Here is a 19,272-nt window from a genome sequence, read left to right as displayed (position 1 = left end):
GTTGGCTGTTGTGGAACTGACAGGTAGAAATATATTTATTAGAGTAGAGTCTTTCTAGAAGTTTTAGACTTTCTTCTTAGTCTCTTTTGGTGTCAGTTTGTAATTAGCTGCATTAAAACTGTGGACATTTTTTTAAAACGTAACATAAAAATGTGACATTAGAGGGAAACATTAATTGATGTTTGGATTTTTTTGCAAACTTTTCTTGACTAGCTTTTACTTTCGCACTTTTGATTTTCCTTTAATTTGCAGCAAACAGAAAGGTGACTTGGTGTCAAAGCTGACTTGCTTTTTATTTTAATTGCTGTGTTACATCATGTCAGAATCTGTGCTTACATGATAGCATTTAGTACATTAAAGGAAGCTGACAGCTGCATGATGAAGTGTGACATTTATAGTTAAAATAAAAGGTACAACTGACGTGAGGTATCTGTGATCTTAACACATTTTGCCACTTTTAACATTTTTCTCAACACAAACTTATTGAAGGGTTTTGGGGTTTTTTGAAATACACAGGTAGGCCTATGTTTGTCCATCAGGTGCATAAATATAAAATATTAAATAATGCATATTATATAAGATATTAGTTTCCAATCTTGTTGTATGATCTCTGTCATATTTGAAGCACTGTTTACAACTCTTTGTAGTAGGTTTTCACTTCGTACAGAGAAATAGAAGACATCAGTCCTGATACGAATATTACCTCATTATTTTCTCCTTAGCCAAGTGTTGTTTATGGAGGGAAACCCAGAAACCTTCAGCGTTTCTTGGGGATGCTAGTAAAATATATTAGTTAAGCCAAGAACTCAACTGGTTTTGTTTTTTTTCCAGTTTGAGCTGTCTTTGAAGGTCATGGATGATGTGGGTTTGTAATAAATGATTGCGAAAGATCTCATTATAAACTACTGGTGTATGTATAAACTGTAGTGCAGAGTCTTTACAGTCATCCATACAGCACTTTTAGCCAAAATGGCACTTGCTTGAAAAGAAAGTAAACGCTCACTTCTTAAACAACTTGCTAGTATCTACATTGCAGAGAATGGAATAGGGTCTCTCCAACTGTAGAATTGTCTTCCAGAGATGTCTACCTTCTTTCTGTCCTAGGCAGTATCAGCTCCTGATATCATCTTTTTACATTGAACCAGGTTCTTTCAAAATTTTTATAGCACCAAATCTGAATATTTCACGGAAGTGCAGAAGTATGCTGTACTGCTACTTCAAGTCCTCTAAGATTTTGTGGAGTGAGACTCAACTAAGTAGATAGTAAAGAACCTGATGAAACCTAGTTACTTGTGTTTCAGTAGTGAGAAGGTATATATCCCCTTCTGACAGTCACTGTGGGATTAATGAGTAGAACAGCTATTTCTCAGCCTCACAGAATTAGGAGATAAGAGGCTTATAGACCAGAGCAATAAAAGGATTTCCTACTTGAAGGCTGAGGAAGTTCAGCTGCAGCAGATTAGGAGGGTTCTGCCTAGAGAACACGCTACTGGAGTTCAGTAATGGGGACTTGCAATAGGGTTACAGCCTGACGGAGAGGAGAATGTAAGGCTTCCCTGAATTCTCCTTCCCAACAGCTGTGCCCAAGGACAAGCTGAAGATTTGGGATGGGGATTTTTGCAAGGGAGAATGGACATCATAAAAAAAGTACTTAGCAAGCTGGAAATGTTGATCACCTTTATAAAGCTTATTAATGTGTGTCGCCTCAAGGCTTTGTGGCTGCCCGCTCTAGAGTCAGCGGAACGGTAGTGAGGGAGCTGCAAGGCTGGCTGGCTGGCTGCAGCTCTGTTTCTGCCCCAGCATCTGTCCTCTGGCCACCCTCTTAGAGAAGCTGTTAAATGTATAATTTGGTGGAATTTTCGTAAAGCTGTCAAATTCATGTTTACTTGGCTGTTCTTTTGTTGTTTTTTCTTTTTTTTTTTTTTTTTTTTCTCCTGACCTACCATCAGTGTAACACTTCATATTTAACCTTTGGTTAGCTTTTATTCATGGCAACTTCAAGTAGGAGTTTTTCAGTGTAACTTGTCCATAAGATCTTAAGATCTTCTGGATTACTCTAGGTCTCTGTGGTTCAGATTTGCTTGTATTTTTTTATATTTTTTTTTTATGAAAGGCCTGGATGCACGTTTCCCTTGGAAGCAGTTGTAAGTAACAGCTCACTGAGCCTTGCAAAGTACTCGCCATTAGTTGTCTTCCGTTATCTGAGTGGTTGAGAAGACTGTCTTGATGTGATATTCTTTGCATGAGTGAAAGAAAAAAAAGCAAAATTCAGTGGTGACGAGCGTTTCTCCTTCAAATGGATGGACTCTGTGACAATCAGTGCTGACTTGTTTTCAGTTGCTATCACTGGCCTTGTGACCTCTGGAATTAAATGGTTTTCCAAAGGTTGATATCCTCTTTGTTCTACCTCCATCCTGTCCTATAGAGTTTTGCCCAATAGTTGATTTTGTTGTGCAAAACCTGTATTCCTAATAAAAATGAGGCTTCTGGGATGAGAAATAAAGTAAGTCTGTGCAGATGTCAGTGCATAGACACTGCCACACTTTCTGGTTTTTCTCAGTGCTTCTCCATTTCTCAGTGCATTTCCATTGCAAATGCCTGTTGGCTTGAACAAGTTTGGCTAGACAAAATGGGAAGACTGTGGAGGGACGGGTGAAGTATATATAGAACGTGTAAGCATGTATGACTTGTGTTGAAGGATTGATGCACAAAAATAGGGAATTTATATACCTCCTGGATGCCTGGAAACTTTTTAAGGTATGGTCAGCTACTGATGGCTTTTTTGTTGTCCTTAGTCCAAGGAGGATAAAGGATGCACCAGTTGTTTTGCATGTGCTCACATCAGAAATTTTTTTCTTTTGCTCCCTCTCCACCTCTTGAAGTGGATACGATGATGAAATAAATGTCTATTAATGACTCTAAGAACCAGAGGAAACTGCTGAATTCTGATGAGACAGTGGCCTGACGGTGAAGAATTGATACAAGGCCGTAGTCATACTGGGATTTTACCCTGTTTTTGATACATGCTCAGTTACATTAAATGAAAAATGCCTTCATTTCATTGAATTGATGAATTACCTTTCCTTTTGGGATGACTGCTCTGACAAATAAGCAATCTCTTCCTTCTTTCACTATTTAAAAAGCAAAATAAAATCTAATGTGCTTCATTGCATTGATTTATAAAAATGTAGACAAACCTGAATACATAGAATTCTTTAAACACAGGATGAGCTGGGAAAGGGGATTATGTCTTTTCAGATATTATGTTTGTGTAACCACTTGTTAGAGATCTCATGCTAAGCCTGTCCAATTTGTTTCCATACCTTGGTGCAATCATATATATTTGGTTTTATATTTGCACTTCTGTGTTCAGATGCTGAAAAAAGAGCAACATATGTGAGCTTGTCTAATGCAGCAACTCCAAGAAATGCTCGTTTTCCTCTCAGACATGAAGGGCCTGGGGTCCTCTGTCAAGACCACATAGTTGTGTCACCCGGTTAGGAAGGTGATGAACATGGATAAAATATTCCTTGAAGTTACTTTTTTGCAGATTTGGAATACTAACAGGGCAAGCATGTATGTCGTGCTGCATGCACAGGTATGATCCAGTATAGAAACTGTGTTGCTACTAAAGGATGATTTCTGAGGATAAAGAAGAATCCAAGAGAGCAAAAGGTCACACAACTTGCCTTAGCATTGTCAAATCCCATCTGCTTGTCTCCTCTCCACAGGGCAGAACGCATTGGATTATTGTACACTCAAAGTTCAGCACACCACTTGCACTTTTCCATGCGAAAGAAAGCCTTGTAGGCTTTGGGGGCTTGTTAGGACTTTGAGACTGTCATGCTACAGGGTTTTGTTCCCTGGGGTGCTGTTAAAGATAAGAGACATACAGTTCAGAGCTGTCATACTAGCCAGCAAGTAGAAGGTAGAGATCGGAAAAAATGTAATTTCTTTTGACTTTATCTTAAGGAAAGTAAAACAATTTGATGATTAGATGTGTGGGACATAGTGCCTTGATGTCTACTCAAGCTAATTTCTTTTTCTTCTTAAAAGAGCAGTATTCCCCCTTGGCTACTCAGGAGAGAAGGTCATTTTTCAAAAACTTGATTGGACAGAAGTCTTATGGTTAAACCATTTGCACTGCTTTCTGAGTGGAAGCTTATTTCTACAGCTAATTGTAGAGGATTGGTGCAAGTTCCACAAGTCTTCAAAAAGGACAAAGCAAGCACTGAATTCTTGGGCATTAAAACATTTTGCCAGCCCGTTCAGTTGGGTGGTGTGCAATTACAGTTGTACAAAGTAAAATTGTATTCCATCTTTTACCTGCCGTATTCTGTAGCATTTGAGAATGAGTTTGATTATACTGTGGCAAACAGCAGTAATATGTAAAGAGGGGCATGCTCTTTTTCTCCCCGTAGGACCCAGTTCCTACTAATGAGCAAAAGCTCACCTCAAGGTGTGAGCTAGGCTCTACAGTTTAAACAGAAGTTATAGGAATCTGTGGATAACTTTAGAAAATAGTCCCTAACTGCAGATAGTCTGGAAATGACTGGGCCTCTTGCAGTTGTGCATGGACACATGGGCCTGCATCAGGATTTTGAGAGAGAGAGAAAAATGGGCTTGAATTGACCCCAGACCAGCGGCACAGTGCTGAATGGGCTCTTACACAGGTGTTAGAGGTGTTTGTAGTCTTTAAGTTCTTGTTCTAGACAAGGATCTAATGTTTTCCAATCCATGCAAACTTCATGGCATGCTGCTCATCAGCACTGTATTTCCCCTGAAGCTGTAGAGCGTAGTAGTGGGCTGCAGTAGAGGAGTTTGATCTTCTGTAATCTGCAACATCAAGACCTGCTTAGGTTCCCCTAGGATTCTGCTTTGTTACAGAATTAAAACAGGGTATTATTTTGAGCCAGGCAAAAGCTCTTCTGTCTGCCTGTTTTGTATCGGTATTTTCACTATGCTAAGATGTGTGTATGTGTAGCTGTTAACTGAGCATCATTTTCTGTGCACATGTTAATGTTTGCAGCTGATGTTTGATCTTTGCATGCTTTGTGGAAAGATGTGATGTTCACCTTGCCTTCCTCTCATTTACCTATTTCTTATATCCCAGATGAATCTGAGTTCAGCAGATGGACTTGGCCTTCTATTTACAGAGCATCATTTTCTGCGCTTCTGAACTAAAAATACCCCAACAGTTCTGTTTAACAGCAGTCTCCAGAAGCAGAGCACTACTGCAGGCTCTGGTAAAGCTAGTTTCCCTTAACATAAGAGTTATGAAAATGATTTACTTCTGTCCCTCTGGATGTAACTCTGTGCACGTGCGTGTCTGTGTATTTTCCTTAAAAGGCTTTGTTGCTTCTTTGAAGCGTGGAGCCAGAGGAACAATGAGTACAAGGATGCTCTTCAACTAGAGGAGTTTTGGTTTGCATTTAATATAGCAGTATGATGCATTACCCACTACATCTGCTTTTCTTACTATAGGCATAGGAAAGAACATTCTGGTCGCTTATGAAAGGTTAATTCTTGTTGCTGATGTAAATGAATAACTCTTGTAAGTACAGAACTTCAAGTAATTTTTCACTTGTAGTAATAACTGGCATGGTGATGCAGTTAAATGGCACAGTGATGCAGCTAAAATTAGTACCAGTGGTCAGAATGTGAAAAGCATACTGACGATGTCTACCTTTTAAGCTGAACAGATGGGGAAAGATTTTTTTTTTTTTTCTGAATTTATACCATCCTGTAAGACTAACTCATTTCTGTAACAGAAAAAAAAATCACATCAGGCTTCAATTAAATGATTATATGTCTCCCATCTCACCTTAGATAAAAAAAACCTGCTACCATCCTGTGACACAGAAATTACTAATATTTGGGAAAAGTGGTTTTGAGAGTGTGTTTCTAAGTAAAAATACTGAATTTAAAAAGCTGCATTGTAATATTCACTTGTCAAGGCTTTCTCTTCAAATGTGTTTCTTACTTCCTTTTTGTATTCAAGCCGTCTCTTTTAAAGATTTTTGTAGTAAACAAATATAACATTGTCATTCATTATTTCATTAATCTTAGGCAAATAACAGATTATCAGTTTTATGGAGTTAAAAGTAAACTAAAATGTAACCTTTTTAAAACAAAAACCTGCTCGCTTGCCACAGAAGAATTTTGGATGAACTGCAGCTGTTGAGCAGTTGTTTAAAATAAATTGCATACTTTAAACCCACCAAGAAGATATATGAGGATTCAAAACTGTGTCACAAATCCTGACCTACTGAGAAAGAATGCTTAATGAAAAGACTACTGTACGTTTCACTGTATCCTTTGCAAGGAGGGTGAAATTCAGGTCAACAGGATAGAAAGCTTCCAGGACTCAGGAAACCTGAACAATCGATCACTGAGTAAACATTATTGCAGATATTATGGAGAGTAATTGATCTTGAACACAATAATAGGCTTTATAAAAGGATTTAAGTAAGTTGTAATGTTTCCATATCTACCCTGGTATGATATATTGATAGTAATTACATACGCATTTGTGAGTTAGTCTCTGGTTACCTTAATATATTATTTTTTTATTTCATTGACATAGAAGTTTCAACCCAGACTTTTAAGTGCAAAGGTGATTTTAGAATAGGAGGGGAGATGAGTTACTTGGATGTTATAGTAGCATGTCTCAGCAAGAGCGAAAAACTGAGGGTTTATAATAAAAATACAGAATGGTCTCATTTATGACAAAATTGAGGTTGAATCAATCAGCCTAATAGCTTGTGTTTGCCATATACTTGTAAAACATTTGTAAAACCATCCACTGCCTTCACAGCTGGAAGCTTCACATTGTTTCAAAACACAAACAAATGCTCCCACTCTTGTGAGGTAGCGAAACTGTCACTGCTGTTGACAGAGACATCTTTTTGTCCTTATATAAAGACATGTGTGTTTAAAGGAAGGAATGCCATAATCTTGGAATTCTGGCCAAAGATATTTTTCTGCTTGCAGTGCAAGCAACATTTGAGCACCACTGTAACTGAAATAAATTGAAAAAAAAATTTTTTTTTTTCTTCTTCCACCCATAATCATTCCTGGCAATCTATCACACTGCATTTGGCAGAACTTTGTATTTTTACTCTTTCCCTATCTATAGCTGTTAAGGTTTTGCTTTATGGTATGGCTTTTGCATACAGCAATGCAAAAGGAGAACATTTTAATCTGTGATTTGTCTGAACACAGAAGTTGGCAGGCTGTGCCCCAAGCAGCCACAATACTTGAAACCATTTATAATAAATTTTGTTATGTAGTTGAGAAAATTTCTAGTTTCCCTTGCACCCTAAATAGTGTGCATGTCTGACTTGGGCCATAACGATTGCTCCAGATATGTTCCATTACTGAAGGGAGGCAGGTAGCCTAATTAAGAAGTTAGCACTATTTCTGGGTTTTTTTAAGGCTGGCAGCTGACATGGCTCTTGTACAGATACCATCTAGTGAAATAGTTGAAAACCTGCTATATTGGTTTTGCCCCTTACTGTTAAGACTGGGCAGGTTTTTCCATCTTTAGTCTAAAAGATTTAGCCTCACAACTATTACCAGTATTCTGGAGTGGAAACTCCTTTTTAATCCCTGTGAAAAATGATATCACTTCCTGTAGAAAGTACTAGTAAAAACAGAATTGTGTGATGTGTATGTGTGAGGGAAATAATTTTAAATTTGTCAGTTTGGAATTAAGAGAGATATGATCTTTTTTTAAGACAGGAGTAACCAGATAATTAAGTATGTTTGCAAGTTCATGAGGCCACATCTGTTCATTAGTCATTAGGAAACAAAACATTTTTACATAATTCTGTATTTTCTATGAAGATCAGACACTGAGACTGACACAAGTTGTGCAAGCAACTCTTACGGAGGCTTTTCGCCCACCACACTGTCATTGCACGTCATCGCTGACAGGCAAAAGTACTTAGCTGTCTGATGGGTTTATCTTGTTAAATAAAGTATGGAGTGAATAGAGACCACCAAACAGCTGAAATGCCTTTCTCACAAAATGGCAGAATATGCCCTCATGACAAGATGGGATTCCAGTAAATATACTTTCTGTAACCGTCTTTATTTTTTATTGCATTTAGAAGTGAAGTTAATCTACATTAAATTCAGAGGACCACCTAGGGCATCTTGTCCTCCCAAGCTTTAATATTTTACGTGGATTTACTGCATGGCATCACAACGTTACTGCCAATGCAAGTATTGCAATAATGTTTTCTTTTGAATTGATAACTTGAATCTTTTCATTTATTGGGTGTGCAATTCTTGTGACGATTTTCTAATAAAGGGACATGTCATGCTGATCTTAATAACCTACTTAATATTGAATAGGGTTTTTTTCACATAGACTAGCATATTTTAAGAATGGCATCCCAAACATTTTATGTTTGGCACCTGATTACTTTTGAGAAATCTGATTTTCTGGGTTTTGCCCTGCATGCCATCATATAATTTATTTTGTATTTGTTTGGGCAAAAGTGAAGAATAACTTAACTGTAGAAGTAACAATGCATTACCTGTTTCATTGTTAGTCTTCTAAAAATCCATGTTTTCTAGCCATTCCTAAAACTTACTTTAAGCATATAAACAGTTTCTGGGAATACCTGTATTAGTGTAAAATAATTCAATATAAACAAATTCTGAAATATCTCGATTTTATTTTTAAGGGGAAAATGTGAAACCATCAGGTTTTACTGTCTCTGACTGGTTCATGGGCACAGACCTTGCACTTCTGCAGAGCCCTCATGATTTCAGTAATGCTCTGCTTGACTTGTGAGAGTTCAGCCTTGTGGATAAAATCGCCGAGTGGAGCCTCACTGCCCCCTAAAAAGATCTTTCTATTGCAATGTGCTAGTACTATAACAAAGAAAAAGTGTTCTTTGCCTGTACAAGAGACAGGAGATGCTAATCTTGACTGAATTTGCACCTAGAGAGAATGTGGTCAAGTCTTGCCTTTTCCCTATTGTGCTCTTTTATTTTAAATTTGAAAAGTTCTGGAGTAAAATTGCAGCTTTAGTGGGAATTCTGCAGGTTAGCTATCTTGCTGGTATCGGTCGTAGGAGCTGCATCCCTTAAATTGTATAAACAACTAAGTTGATCTTTGCGCTTCAATATTGTAACTATTAGGCCTGATCTAGGAAAGCACTTAAATGCCTGTGTAACGCTATGTGGGTGGATAGTGTTGCTGATTCCGGTGGGAACACCAGCATGCATCTGTGCTGAAGAGTTTTCCTGGATCAGGTCCTACGCCTTCGCTGGAAGCCTCCTAGGGATATGGCGGCATTGTAACCTAGCTATTATGACAAGAAGAGTCTAATTTTTACTTTTTAATTGAAGGTTTGCAAGAGAAGGTTATGGTTGGAAAATGCCTGGATCAACCTATCCATGTAGCTGTCTATTTTTAGAAGATCTAATGAAAGGGGATGTGGACAGCAAGAGATATTTGCTTTTGGCTTATCTAAAATGTAACTTTTGAGATGTGCTTTACCATTACATGGAACAAGAAGAAAATTCTCTGAAACGTTGTACAGCTATTAATCAAATTGAGTTTAAGAAAGCTGGCTGAAAGACTAGTACCTATACATAGACATAAATGCATTCAGAAGAAATACAGTTTTAAATGTTTCCTGGTTTGCGTCAATACTACTTTAATTGGTGTTTTGTTCCATTTTTGTTTGTTAGGTGATGATTGATAGGTACCACTAGTATTTCAATGTAATTAATATGAATTATTGTTACAGGAAAGCATTTCTGCAGTAAACTATACTTGTGTAAACGATAACCAGTGTACTTACACTGGTTAACCTTTTGTAATTTTTCTTGACAAGAAGGCGTGTGTGATTGCCTTTGAATTCAGAACTTCTCTATCAGAGACATCGGCATATCAGGTGTCGCCAGCACGGTGCTTTCTGAGCCAGGCTAGTGAGCTGCCATTGCCAGCGTATGTTCAAATGGGTAATAAAGGATATGAAAAGTCTTGCATGACCAAGTGGTGAACTTCATGTTAACTGTGCATTTAGCAGTGCAAATCTTTAAAAGTGAAATCTCCAGTGCTTTCATTTAATTGATAAACTTTGCAGTTGTGGTTTGAAGAGCCTGTATAGCCATTAAATGTTAGGTCTGTTTACTGTTTTGGCTTCAAGTGTCAATGTTTAGTCAAGACCTTTTCTGAAATGCTGGGAACTCTTTAGCACCCTTCCGTATGGTAGCTGCAATTTAAATTAAGGCTGCAGAGATGATTAAGGGAGTGGCGCACCTTTTGTACAAGGAGAAACAGAGAGAACTAGGAGTGTTCTTCCTGGAGAAGAGGAGGCTCAAGGAATCTTACAAATGTGTACAAATACCCAATGGGAGGAGGGGCAGACTCTTCTCTGTAGTACTCACTCAGGGCAAGAGGCAATAGGCACAGACTGAAACATGGCAAACTTCATCTGAATGCAAGAAAACAGTTGTTTACTGTCAGGGCGGTCAAACCCTGGGATGACTTGCCCAGACAGGTTGTGAAATCTCCATCCATGGAGGTATTCAAAACCTAACTGGATGTGATCCCGGGCAACCTGCTCTAGCTGACCCTGTTTCAGCAGGGGTGTTAGACGAGGTAGTGTACCCATACTAAACGATTCTGTGATTCGGTGAAGGTGCTTATATAGTTTTATATATACCATATGTGTATGATAATCATGCTCATGATTTTATATGTGTGTGTAAGTATAAAATCAGCTGTTAACCACTAGAGATACTTCCAGTTTTCGTATTTAAAAGTCATGTACGTATTGTTGACCAAGCCACTATGCATATACGTATTTACTCCTGACTCCTGTCTGTTCTTCCTCTAACACTCTCTTGATTTGCTTCAAAATGTATTTAAATGTGAAGTAATTCTTAGGAAATGTCTTTTTAAATGACTAATACCAGCTGTGTGGGTGATTCTGAAGACACTTATAAAAGGATCGTAGCTTTCTTCTGTCCCACCCCATTTCCCTCATTTTTGCACAAGTGCACGTGGTAGGAAAAGCAGCCTTAGCCATAAGTCCTGGCCTTGGTTTTTTAGGTTTTCTTGGTTTTCATTGGTTTTGGGATGGGGGTTGCTTCTATTTGTTTGGTGTATTTTGGGTTTAGATTTTGTTTTTGTGGGTGGTTTTTGTTGTTGGTGGGTGGGTGGATTTGGATTTTGGTGTGGGTTTTTTGGGGTTTTGTTGGTTTGGTGTTTTTTTGGTTTGGCTTTTTTTTTGGAATGACATTTCGTCTTTTTTTTGGAAAGACTTTTGCAGTACCTTCAGACACTCCTGTTCTTCCTCAGTGTTTACTTCACTAAGAAGAATATATGTTCTAAGAGCTGCTAAACTAACTAACCTGTTTTGTCTTTACTCAGAAGTAAAAAGGTTTGTAAATGTACAGTGTATGTGGAAGGGAGCACAGTTGCAAATACTTGATGCAGCTCTGTGTCTGCAGAATTAGACCAAAGTTGAAAACTGACATTTGCAAATAAGGCTTTTTCTGAGATTTCAGTAAGTAAAGGATTTATTAATAAATACAGGCTTCAAAAACACAGTCTTGATTCAACATTTGGATTTCGAAAACCAAAGGTACTTCCCATATGCTCTTACTGGCACCAGAAATGTTGGAAATTGTTGGGTTTTTTTTCTAAACATGGTTATAATGATGACAGATTTCAAATTGATGTGGTTTGGTATGCAGTTTATATTAGTGAAGTCCAGGAACCATTTTCGAAGCGAACACTGAATTTTATGGTTGAATTATGTAAATGTATAATACATGAGTATCTAATATATATATCTTAGGAAATGCTATATTAGATAAATAAGTCTGTGAAGTGTTGCTCCATTTTTTTTAAAATGTTTGTTTGTTTCTACATATCTATGGTGTAAATTTAAAGGCTATTTCAGAGTTTAATTTGAAATATTACATATGCATTTAGTATGGATATGAGGGGAAAATTTAGCTTACACAGTTCTGTTGTTAATTCTGTGGCCTGAAGAAGCTTTTTTAATGTAATGATTACAGTTTAAAATCTCCTTAGGTCTTTGCTTGAATTATTCAATTAAAGAGTTTGATTCATGTACATTTCATTCCTGTGTCTTAACAGCGAAAAAGGATTTTGCTATATTATTGATTATTTCCAGCTAAAAAAAGTATATTTAATGCGTAGAAGATTTTTAGGAAAAAAAAAAGAAAAAGCCATTAAATTATTCTGCTTTTTCAGATAAAACCCATAGTTATTCTCTAATTCTGTTTTTCAGTTTCCATAGCTAGACGTGTCCAAGACCCATTAGCTGAGCTAGTGAAAATTGAGCCCAAGCACATAGGAGTTGGAATGTATCAGGTAAGATAATACGCATCATTTAATCTAGGTGATCTATCATGATATAGAGCAACACCGAAATGCAGGTTTTTAATTGTCAACTCTTTACATGTCCTTTCAAAGACATTTGTAGGGTTGATAGAATGGTAGTAAATGCTTAGAAGTCATAAACTACCTCTTTTTCTAATCTCTACTTTTAATGATTGTGATTGAGACTCTGTAATGGCTGTAGCCAGATGTATAGTCTATTAAAAACAGCAAATTAGACAGGTAACCTGATCTGTAAAGCTTTCTCTTTTTTTGTATTGTTACAGCAATGGGGTTTTAGCTCTTTGTGTAAAATACAATGAGATATTGATCCTCCATTTAGAAGCCATTAATTTGTACTCGTAGGTGCATTCCTTCTTAGAAGTTTGTAATAAAAGTATTTGTTTTGAAGTATTTCATTTACTAAAGCTGAATTGGAAAATGTTTGACAATTCTTATTTTTATGCAGTTTTGTAGGTTATTTCTGAGAAGTAAGTTTAACCTTCAAAACGAAGTGAATGATATTGAGAAGTGGTACATAAGTTATTGTCATTTTATAGCATATTGGCATCAATTAAGGAAAGCATTTATGCATGTGCTTAGGTCCCACCAAATAGAGAGGTAAAAAAAAAAAGATAATTAAGCATGTGCTTTTCTCTATTTTTGAAACTTTAGCATGTGAATAAATTTGAAAGTCTGGAAAGAATTCAGAACAGAAAGCACAGAACAGTCTGGATCTGTGCTTTCAGGTTAGTGCATGACAGTTAATGGGATAGAATGCAATTAGCTTTAGTGCTACTGCTAAAAGTAGCATGACAAAGAAAGGTGCTGTGAAAAATGTCCAAGAAATGTATATCCTGTTTTGCTTTTAAAGAACTGAGGTCAACATTTTTGTTGGTTAAGGTGCTGCTCAGTACTGCTTTTGCAAGCCCTACTTGTATTGCCACAGACTATAAAATTTACTCATGTTGCTTGCTCACTGCGAAGCTTATTGGAAAAGGTAACTTTATATGATTAATCTTTCAGTATGGACTATACCACAGTTTTGGAGGAAAATGAGATTGAATGGCTGAGATACTGTAGATTTCTGTAACACATATATCGAGATTGCACTTAAAATGTGCTTTAATGATGGCAGCTATACATCAGGAGGTGCTCATCTAGCAAAAAGAGGAGCTTCAGTCTGAAGCATAGTTTGTGTTCTTGCTTGTGGAGGCCCACTGGTTTTATCTATAACAATAGCAACAATAATGAAAAGTGATGCAGTTTCATTGTTGTTGTTGGTCCATGCTTCAAGGAAAAAAAGTATTTAAAAAAAAAAAGGTATTTCAGCACTTTGAGAAGAAGTTGGTCATTTTTTTGGTAAGAAAAGTTTTAAAAAATCAGTTCCAAAATGGAGTATTTTACTATTTGAAGTGTACTGTGAATACTGTAAGTATCAGGAATTTGTAGTGCTGTGGCTAGAAGGTATTGGTATAGATGCACACTATTTACTATGTCTCATGTGCACATTGTACAAGCATACATATAAAGTGAAAAGGCATGGAGCTGGTGGTGGTTGTGTGATTTTTTGAGCATGACCTATTACCAGATTACTTTTGCAATGAGGGTATTGCAGCAGTTTGCTACTGCCTCAATGGCTGAAGCTAGCATCATTTACTTTGTGCTGAAACAGAGCAGGGTAAGTACTGTGTTCCTGGCCCTTTCAGAGAAGCTTCTTGGTCCACTACAGGTGTGTTACAATAAAGGCCCAACCACATTATTTCTTCATGTACAAACTGGTTACATGAAAAGTTTCAGAGAAATAATTCCTAAAAGCCTGGTAGAAGTAGACAAAAAATTGTTCATTCCCAGCTGTCTATACTTTTAAGTCTCATCATGGTTTGAATAAATCCTCTGAGATAGATACACCTCCTGTCAGAATTCCTAAGTATCACCACAGAAGCTGTAAGATGCTCATTCAAAGATACAGAAAATACTGAGGTACTAGAGCTTTGTGACACTATGGTAAGCAAACCTGCACTTTTGAAAAGAAAGTCAGAAGCTCTGCTGCCCTTTGGGCGTGAGAGCTCTCTCGTGGCAGGGAAAGGGTGAGAAGGGGAATTAAGCTGTTATAACTGGTCTTTCTTCAGAGAGAACAGGCATTTGTTGGCACCTCAGAGGGCAGGCATGGAAAAAGCTGTTGTGTTGTACAGGGAGTCCCAGAGTAATAGCTGATATAATCCCTCAGATAAAAGAGTATATCAGGTACCTACTTTTATATTGTCCAAGACAATTTTAAAGGTTTGACTATGTTTAATTTATAATCTAACATCTGGCTGTAGCTTTTATATTTATTTCTAGGATGAAATACACAACGATCAGAAATGTAACAGGCTTTTCACAGAAGTGGTTACTTCCTTAGCCCACTGTAACTATAAACCTAGCATTTAAATATGACCTCTCCTTTCTTAAACACCCTGAAAGGGATATTTAAGAATCTGACAAATCCAGGTTTTGGCGTTCTTGTCCTGAAGGACAGCCATAGCGCTTAGCACTGCACTCAGCCTCTGCTGCTTTAGGCTGGAGCTGCGGGAGGCTGCCGGGGGCAGTGGGGGCCGTACAGAGGCCATGCAGCACAGGGAGGGTGGAGGTTTCCCTAGGGATGGTTCCATGCTGGCTGTGTGTGGATCAAGGTGCGGGCTCCCGAAGGCGTGCTCCTGCCTTTTCTGCTATTCCTGCCCAAGCGCCCCAGTCCTCTTCTGGTGCTGGTACTGGCTGTGTGGTGTGCTGGTTGGCATAATGGGGCAGCAATGCGTAGCCTGTGGGAGGAGTGGGGCTAGCCCTGAGTTCTGACTGACTTGGGACACACCAGTTTAAGATAGCCAGAGGTCCCAGACTACTCTACTTGAAAGGCAATGGCAGAGACATTGATTTCTTTGCCTTTTCTGGGAAAATTTTCTCAGAGGTTGAAGTGAGAGGCTGGTGAAGCAGAACCTGCCTGAAGAAGGCTGTAGCTTTTGTAACGGGACTGTGGCACAGGAGTGCTGTATGTTCAGCTGAGTGACCCCTGTGCTGCTATCAGCAGTGACAGTGGCGCTGCAGGAGAGTGAAGTGGCCATGTGTTAGATCTGCTGCTCACAACACGAGCTTTCTCAGCGTCTGTGCCGGAAGGGGCTGCGTCTTCTGCGGTCACTGCTTCCATGGGACTTTGGATCCCTCCCACCTGGTCTCTTGGTACTTCATGTGCACGCTTCTGAGAGTATTGTTGTTTTCTAGTTCTTCTAGTGCAAGTTACCCAGGCAAATCTGCTCTTTTGGATATAGATACTTGGGGTATGGAAATAGGAGTTTCCAGGTAGCAGATCTCTGTAAATTGAGTCCCATCAGCTGGGATTTGTGTTTACTTATTTTAGATGACAAAAAAAATTGAAACTTGTACTTGACTACCTGCTTTTTTTCTCATTACAAGTTATGATTCTGAGTTTGTGCACTACCAAGAAAATCAGGTTTGTCAGAGAAAAATAAACAGGTCCTGGATCTCCTAACAGGTATTTCCTTAAACAAAGAGAAGCACAACCTGATTTATTAGGGCCTCTCTCAGACTAAATTCCAGTTGCCTAAAGGTCCTTGTCTTCCTTCATCTTTATCTCATTAGGAAAATTGTTCTTTCCTCCCAGACAGGAACCTAGCCAAAATTAATTTATCACCTTCAGGCCATATTACTATGATTTCTTCTGTAGTTGAACATGAAGATGATGCCCAGACTCTGCCTGATACAGAATACGCTTGCCTTGCCACCTCTCCTTGCCAGTTCAAAGCTAAATTCCTATCGGGGAAGAAGCAGTTAGTGGCTTAAGACATTATTTCGCTGCAAACCAAATTTTGGCTGATGAATTACCACAACAGTTGTAATGGTCTTGGAAGATGTAGATAAGAGTTGAGAACAAAGCTGCTTCACAAAGATTGTGTTTAGGGAATTGAATTCCAGAGCAAAGAAGATGAATAAAAAGTTTAAAAAAAGATGCCTAAAGAAGAAAAAAATTCCTTCCTCTCGAATAGAAACCCGATTTTTCATAGGAGAATAGAACAGCACTAGCGTAAACCTTGTCTATCAGTCCCCATCAAAGACAAATAGCCTCAAGTAAAGGGGGAATTAAATTAATAAAGTTCTTAAAAATTCAAAATCTGAATTTGTATTGTAAGGCACAGAAAGGTGAAATAATGCTGAGGGACTATGCTAAGTTTGGTTGGTCTTTTGCTGTTCATTTAATATGCAAAATTGCTGGATACTAAAACCCCAGTAACCTCTAGGGAGAGAGCTACTTGAAGCACAAACTCACTTGTAGCCTAAGAATAAAATGTGGTGTGTGTTGAAGGGTCAGAATTTTTGCTAAGTTATGTATAATATTAGAAAAAATGCACCATGTCTGATCTTGAAAAAGCAATATCCTATTTGGTTTTTATAAGTTCTAGAGTGCAAAAATCTCTTAATCATGTATTTTTGTACATGGTACCATCTTCACTGTTTAACACATTCGAAAATTAACATCCCCAAAGGATGTAAGAGATAATATATGTAGTTTTGTAGCCTCTGAAGTGGTAAGATACTTGGTCCCAGATGTAGCTGGAAAATTTTGTGCCAAATAAAATTTGTAAACAGTATTCTTAAGTAGCAATTCCTTCAGGAAAAAAAATACGGTTGAGCTAATTCTTAGTTTATTTTCTAGATAATGCTGGAAGGTCCTGGTCAGTGGAGCATTTTGTAAAGCCTCATCAGCATGCCTAATAATAATTAAATTTGGAATGCATTTTATGTCCCTCTTGTCCTTTTTCCTCCTCATTTTCCTCTCGTTATTGAAATGCACCAGGTTTGCATGTGATTATTACCTGTAGGATGTTTTATTACTTCAGCTGCAATTTGATATGCCTTTTAGGCTAGGATTTTTTCCCTGAAAAGATTGGGTATGTTTTGTTAAATGACAATGCAACTTTAGGGAATGCTTCTAATCAGATATGCTTCCTCCTTAATTGGACCAGGTCTGTCATAATTATGGCATTGCAGCTATAAACCACTTTAAAATCTACAGCCAGCTAGTTAATAGCGAGGCATCTCACTGAAGTCGTGTCTCAGTTCGTGTTGGGGAGGAAGGAGGTTTTTCCCTTTCTCACAGAGGGCTGTGTAGAACGCTTTCTGTTGTTGCAGGCCATCCCCGTGTGGGTCCGTCCTTCCCTGCCTCAGTGCCACACCATGCTCATGCTGATGCGGGGGAGATCTGGTGGGCGATGGTGGAACAGTGTTCCTGGCCTCTCCTGCACGTGACTGAAAGTGCATGTAGCCCTTTTAGTTTGTTGCATTCTTTAATCACTTTTTTCTCAAAAGATGTGTGTAGCATCACACCCCATCAAGCGTTTCTATACCTCCAGCAGGTACCTGTGTGACAGGATTGGTATTAGAAAGGAGTGGCGTTAAGCCAATTTTTGACAGTAAAACCATTTAAGATTTTATTACTCTTCTGGACACCCATCATGGAAATGATTTACTTGAGGAAACTGACTGTATATTTAATGCTTAATAGTTACTAAATTTGGAGATACTTGGGAGGTGAACTACAGCAACATCTTAGAAACACAGGGATCAAAGGGACCTGAAGGGTATCTTTAAGTACAAGACTCAGATCAGATACCGTTGGGTCAGCTTGATAGCGGTGTGGGCTGAACAAGCCTATGCATTATTTCTGCTTGTTGTCTTTCTTGCAAGAAAAGCTGGGTTGTCCTCTGCGCTGTGGGTGCTTGTCAGCTTGTTCTTACAAAATCCTAGCAAAGATAACTTGGTAGCTTTATTTGTTAAGCTGTTCTGAGGCTTAATAAACTTTAGATACATTTCTTTACTATCTGAACCAATATTTTGGGTAAACTAAACGTTGTATTATTTCTCTAATAGTGGAAACTTGAACATTAGTGTTTAAATAGAAAGATTATAATGAAAAGAGTTGTGAAGTAGTTGTTGCAAACAAGAGTTGTCATAATCTGACCATTTGCCATCACAAAGAATCAGTGTCTGGTTTAAGAAAGTCTTTGTCTTCATTTTTTCTTAAAGTAGATACACAGTTTTTTAATGGTGAAATAGGAGACTTTTTATCCTTCTTGGTGTCTGATTTTGCTTATATATCCTTCACAAAGTATGCTGTTGTTTAATATCATGGAGCAAAGTACTGGAGCTAGCTGACTTTTCAGTCAAAAATACGCATTTTTCACCAAGTACTTAAGAACTTTTTTTTTTTTTTTAATTGACCCATAGGGTATATGAGTAGTTAGGTGTGTTACTTGGATAGCATAGGAGAATCGCTCATGTAGGATGTGAGAATATGATGACATACGATGTGCAAGAGCGTCTTCTTTTAAATCTCTGAGGTGTGATTGTCAAAACCACCTCAAACTTGAGCTTGCTTTATTAAGCTTATTAAAACAAATGTATGGGGGTTTACAACTTACATTTTTCTGATTAAGAAAATGGGACGTCTTATTAGGTGAGCAGTGCTTTATATTGCATGATTCACATAGCTCCTGTGGAAACTCCGTTCAGCCGGAACGTTTGCTGGTCAGAATTGTAGGTTGCTGGTTTCAGCACCCAGTTGAACAGCCTGTCTACAAAATGCTTCAGCATTCCTTCTGTATTGCTACACTGAGTTTATGCATACAGTTAGACAGAGAAGTGAACCTCCGGTGATAAAATTGCAGGTTTGTGAGTTTGCTTATGGTTTTCTGTACTATAATTGAAATGATTGCATAAAGAGAACCTTTGCTTAAACACTAGGTGTCTGAGGATACCAATGCTCAGTTCTATATATTTCACAGTAATCAGACCACTTATTAATGAATGTATATCACTCCTTTTGGGCAGTATATGGCAGC

The 19,272-nt window shown here is 38.0% G+C and overlaps 1 protein-coding gene across 4 annotated transcripts in view; it reads left to right on the top strand.

Annotated features, from left to right (window-relative positions):
* SRBD1 (S1 RNA binding domain 1) overlaps positions 1 to 19,272 on the top strand; it is a 128,462-nt gene that overhangs the window by 64,446 nt on the left and 44,744 nt on the right. For all 4 annotated transcript variants that reach the window (XM_056357356.1, XM_056357355.1, XM_056357352.1 and 1 more), the window contains one exon: positions 12,291 to 12,373. In XM_056357356.1, the coding sequence (XP_056213331.1) occupies positions 12,291 to 12,373 (83 nt within the window). The remainder of the gene's footprint in view (positions 1 to 12,290; positions 12,374 to 19,272) is intronic.

This window comes from Falco biarmicus, chromosome 12, assembly GCF_023638135.1.
Source record: "Falco biarmicus isolate bFalBia1 chromosome 12, bFalBia1.pri, whole genome shotgun sequence".
Classification (NCBI taxonomy): Eukaryota; Metazoa; Chordata; class Aves; order Falconiformes; family Falconidae; genus Falco; species Falco biarmicus.
This window is presented reverse-complemented; position numbering and strand designations above follow the sequence as displayed.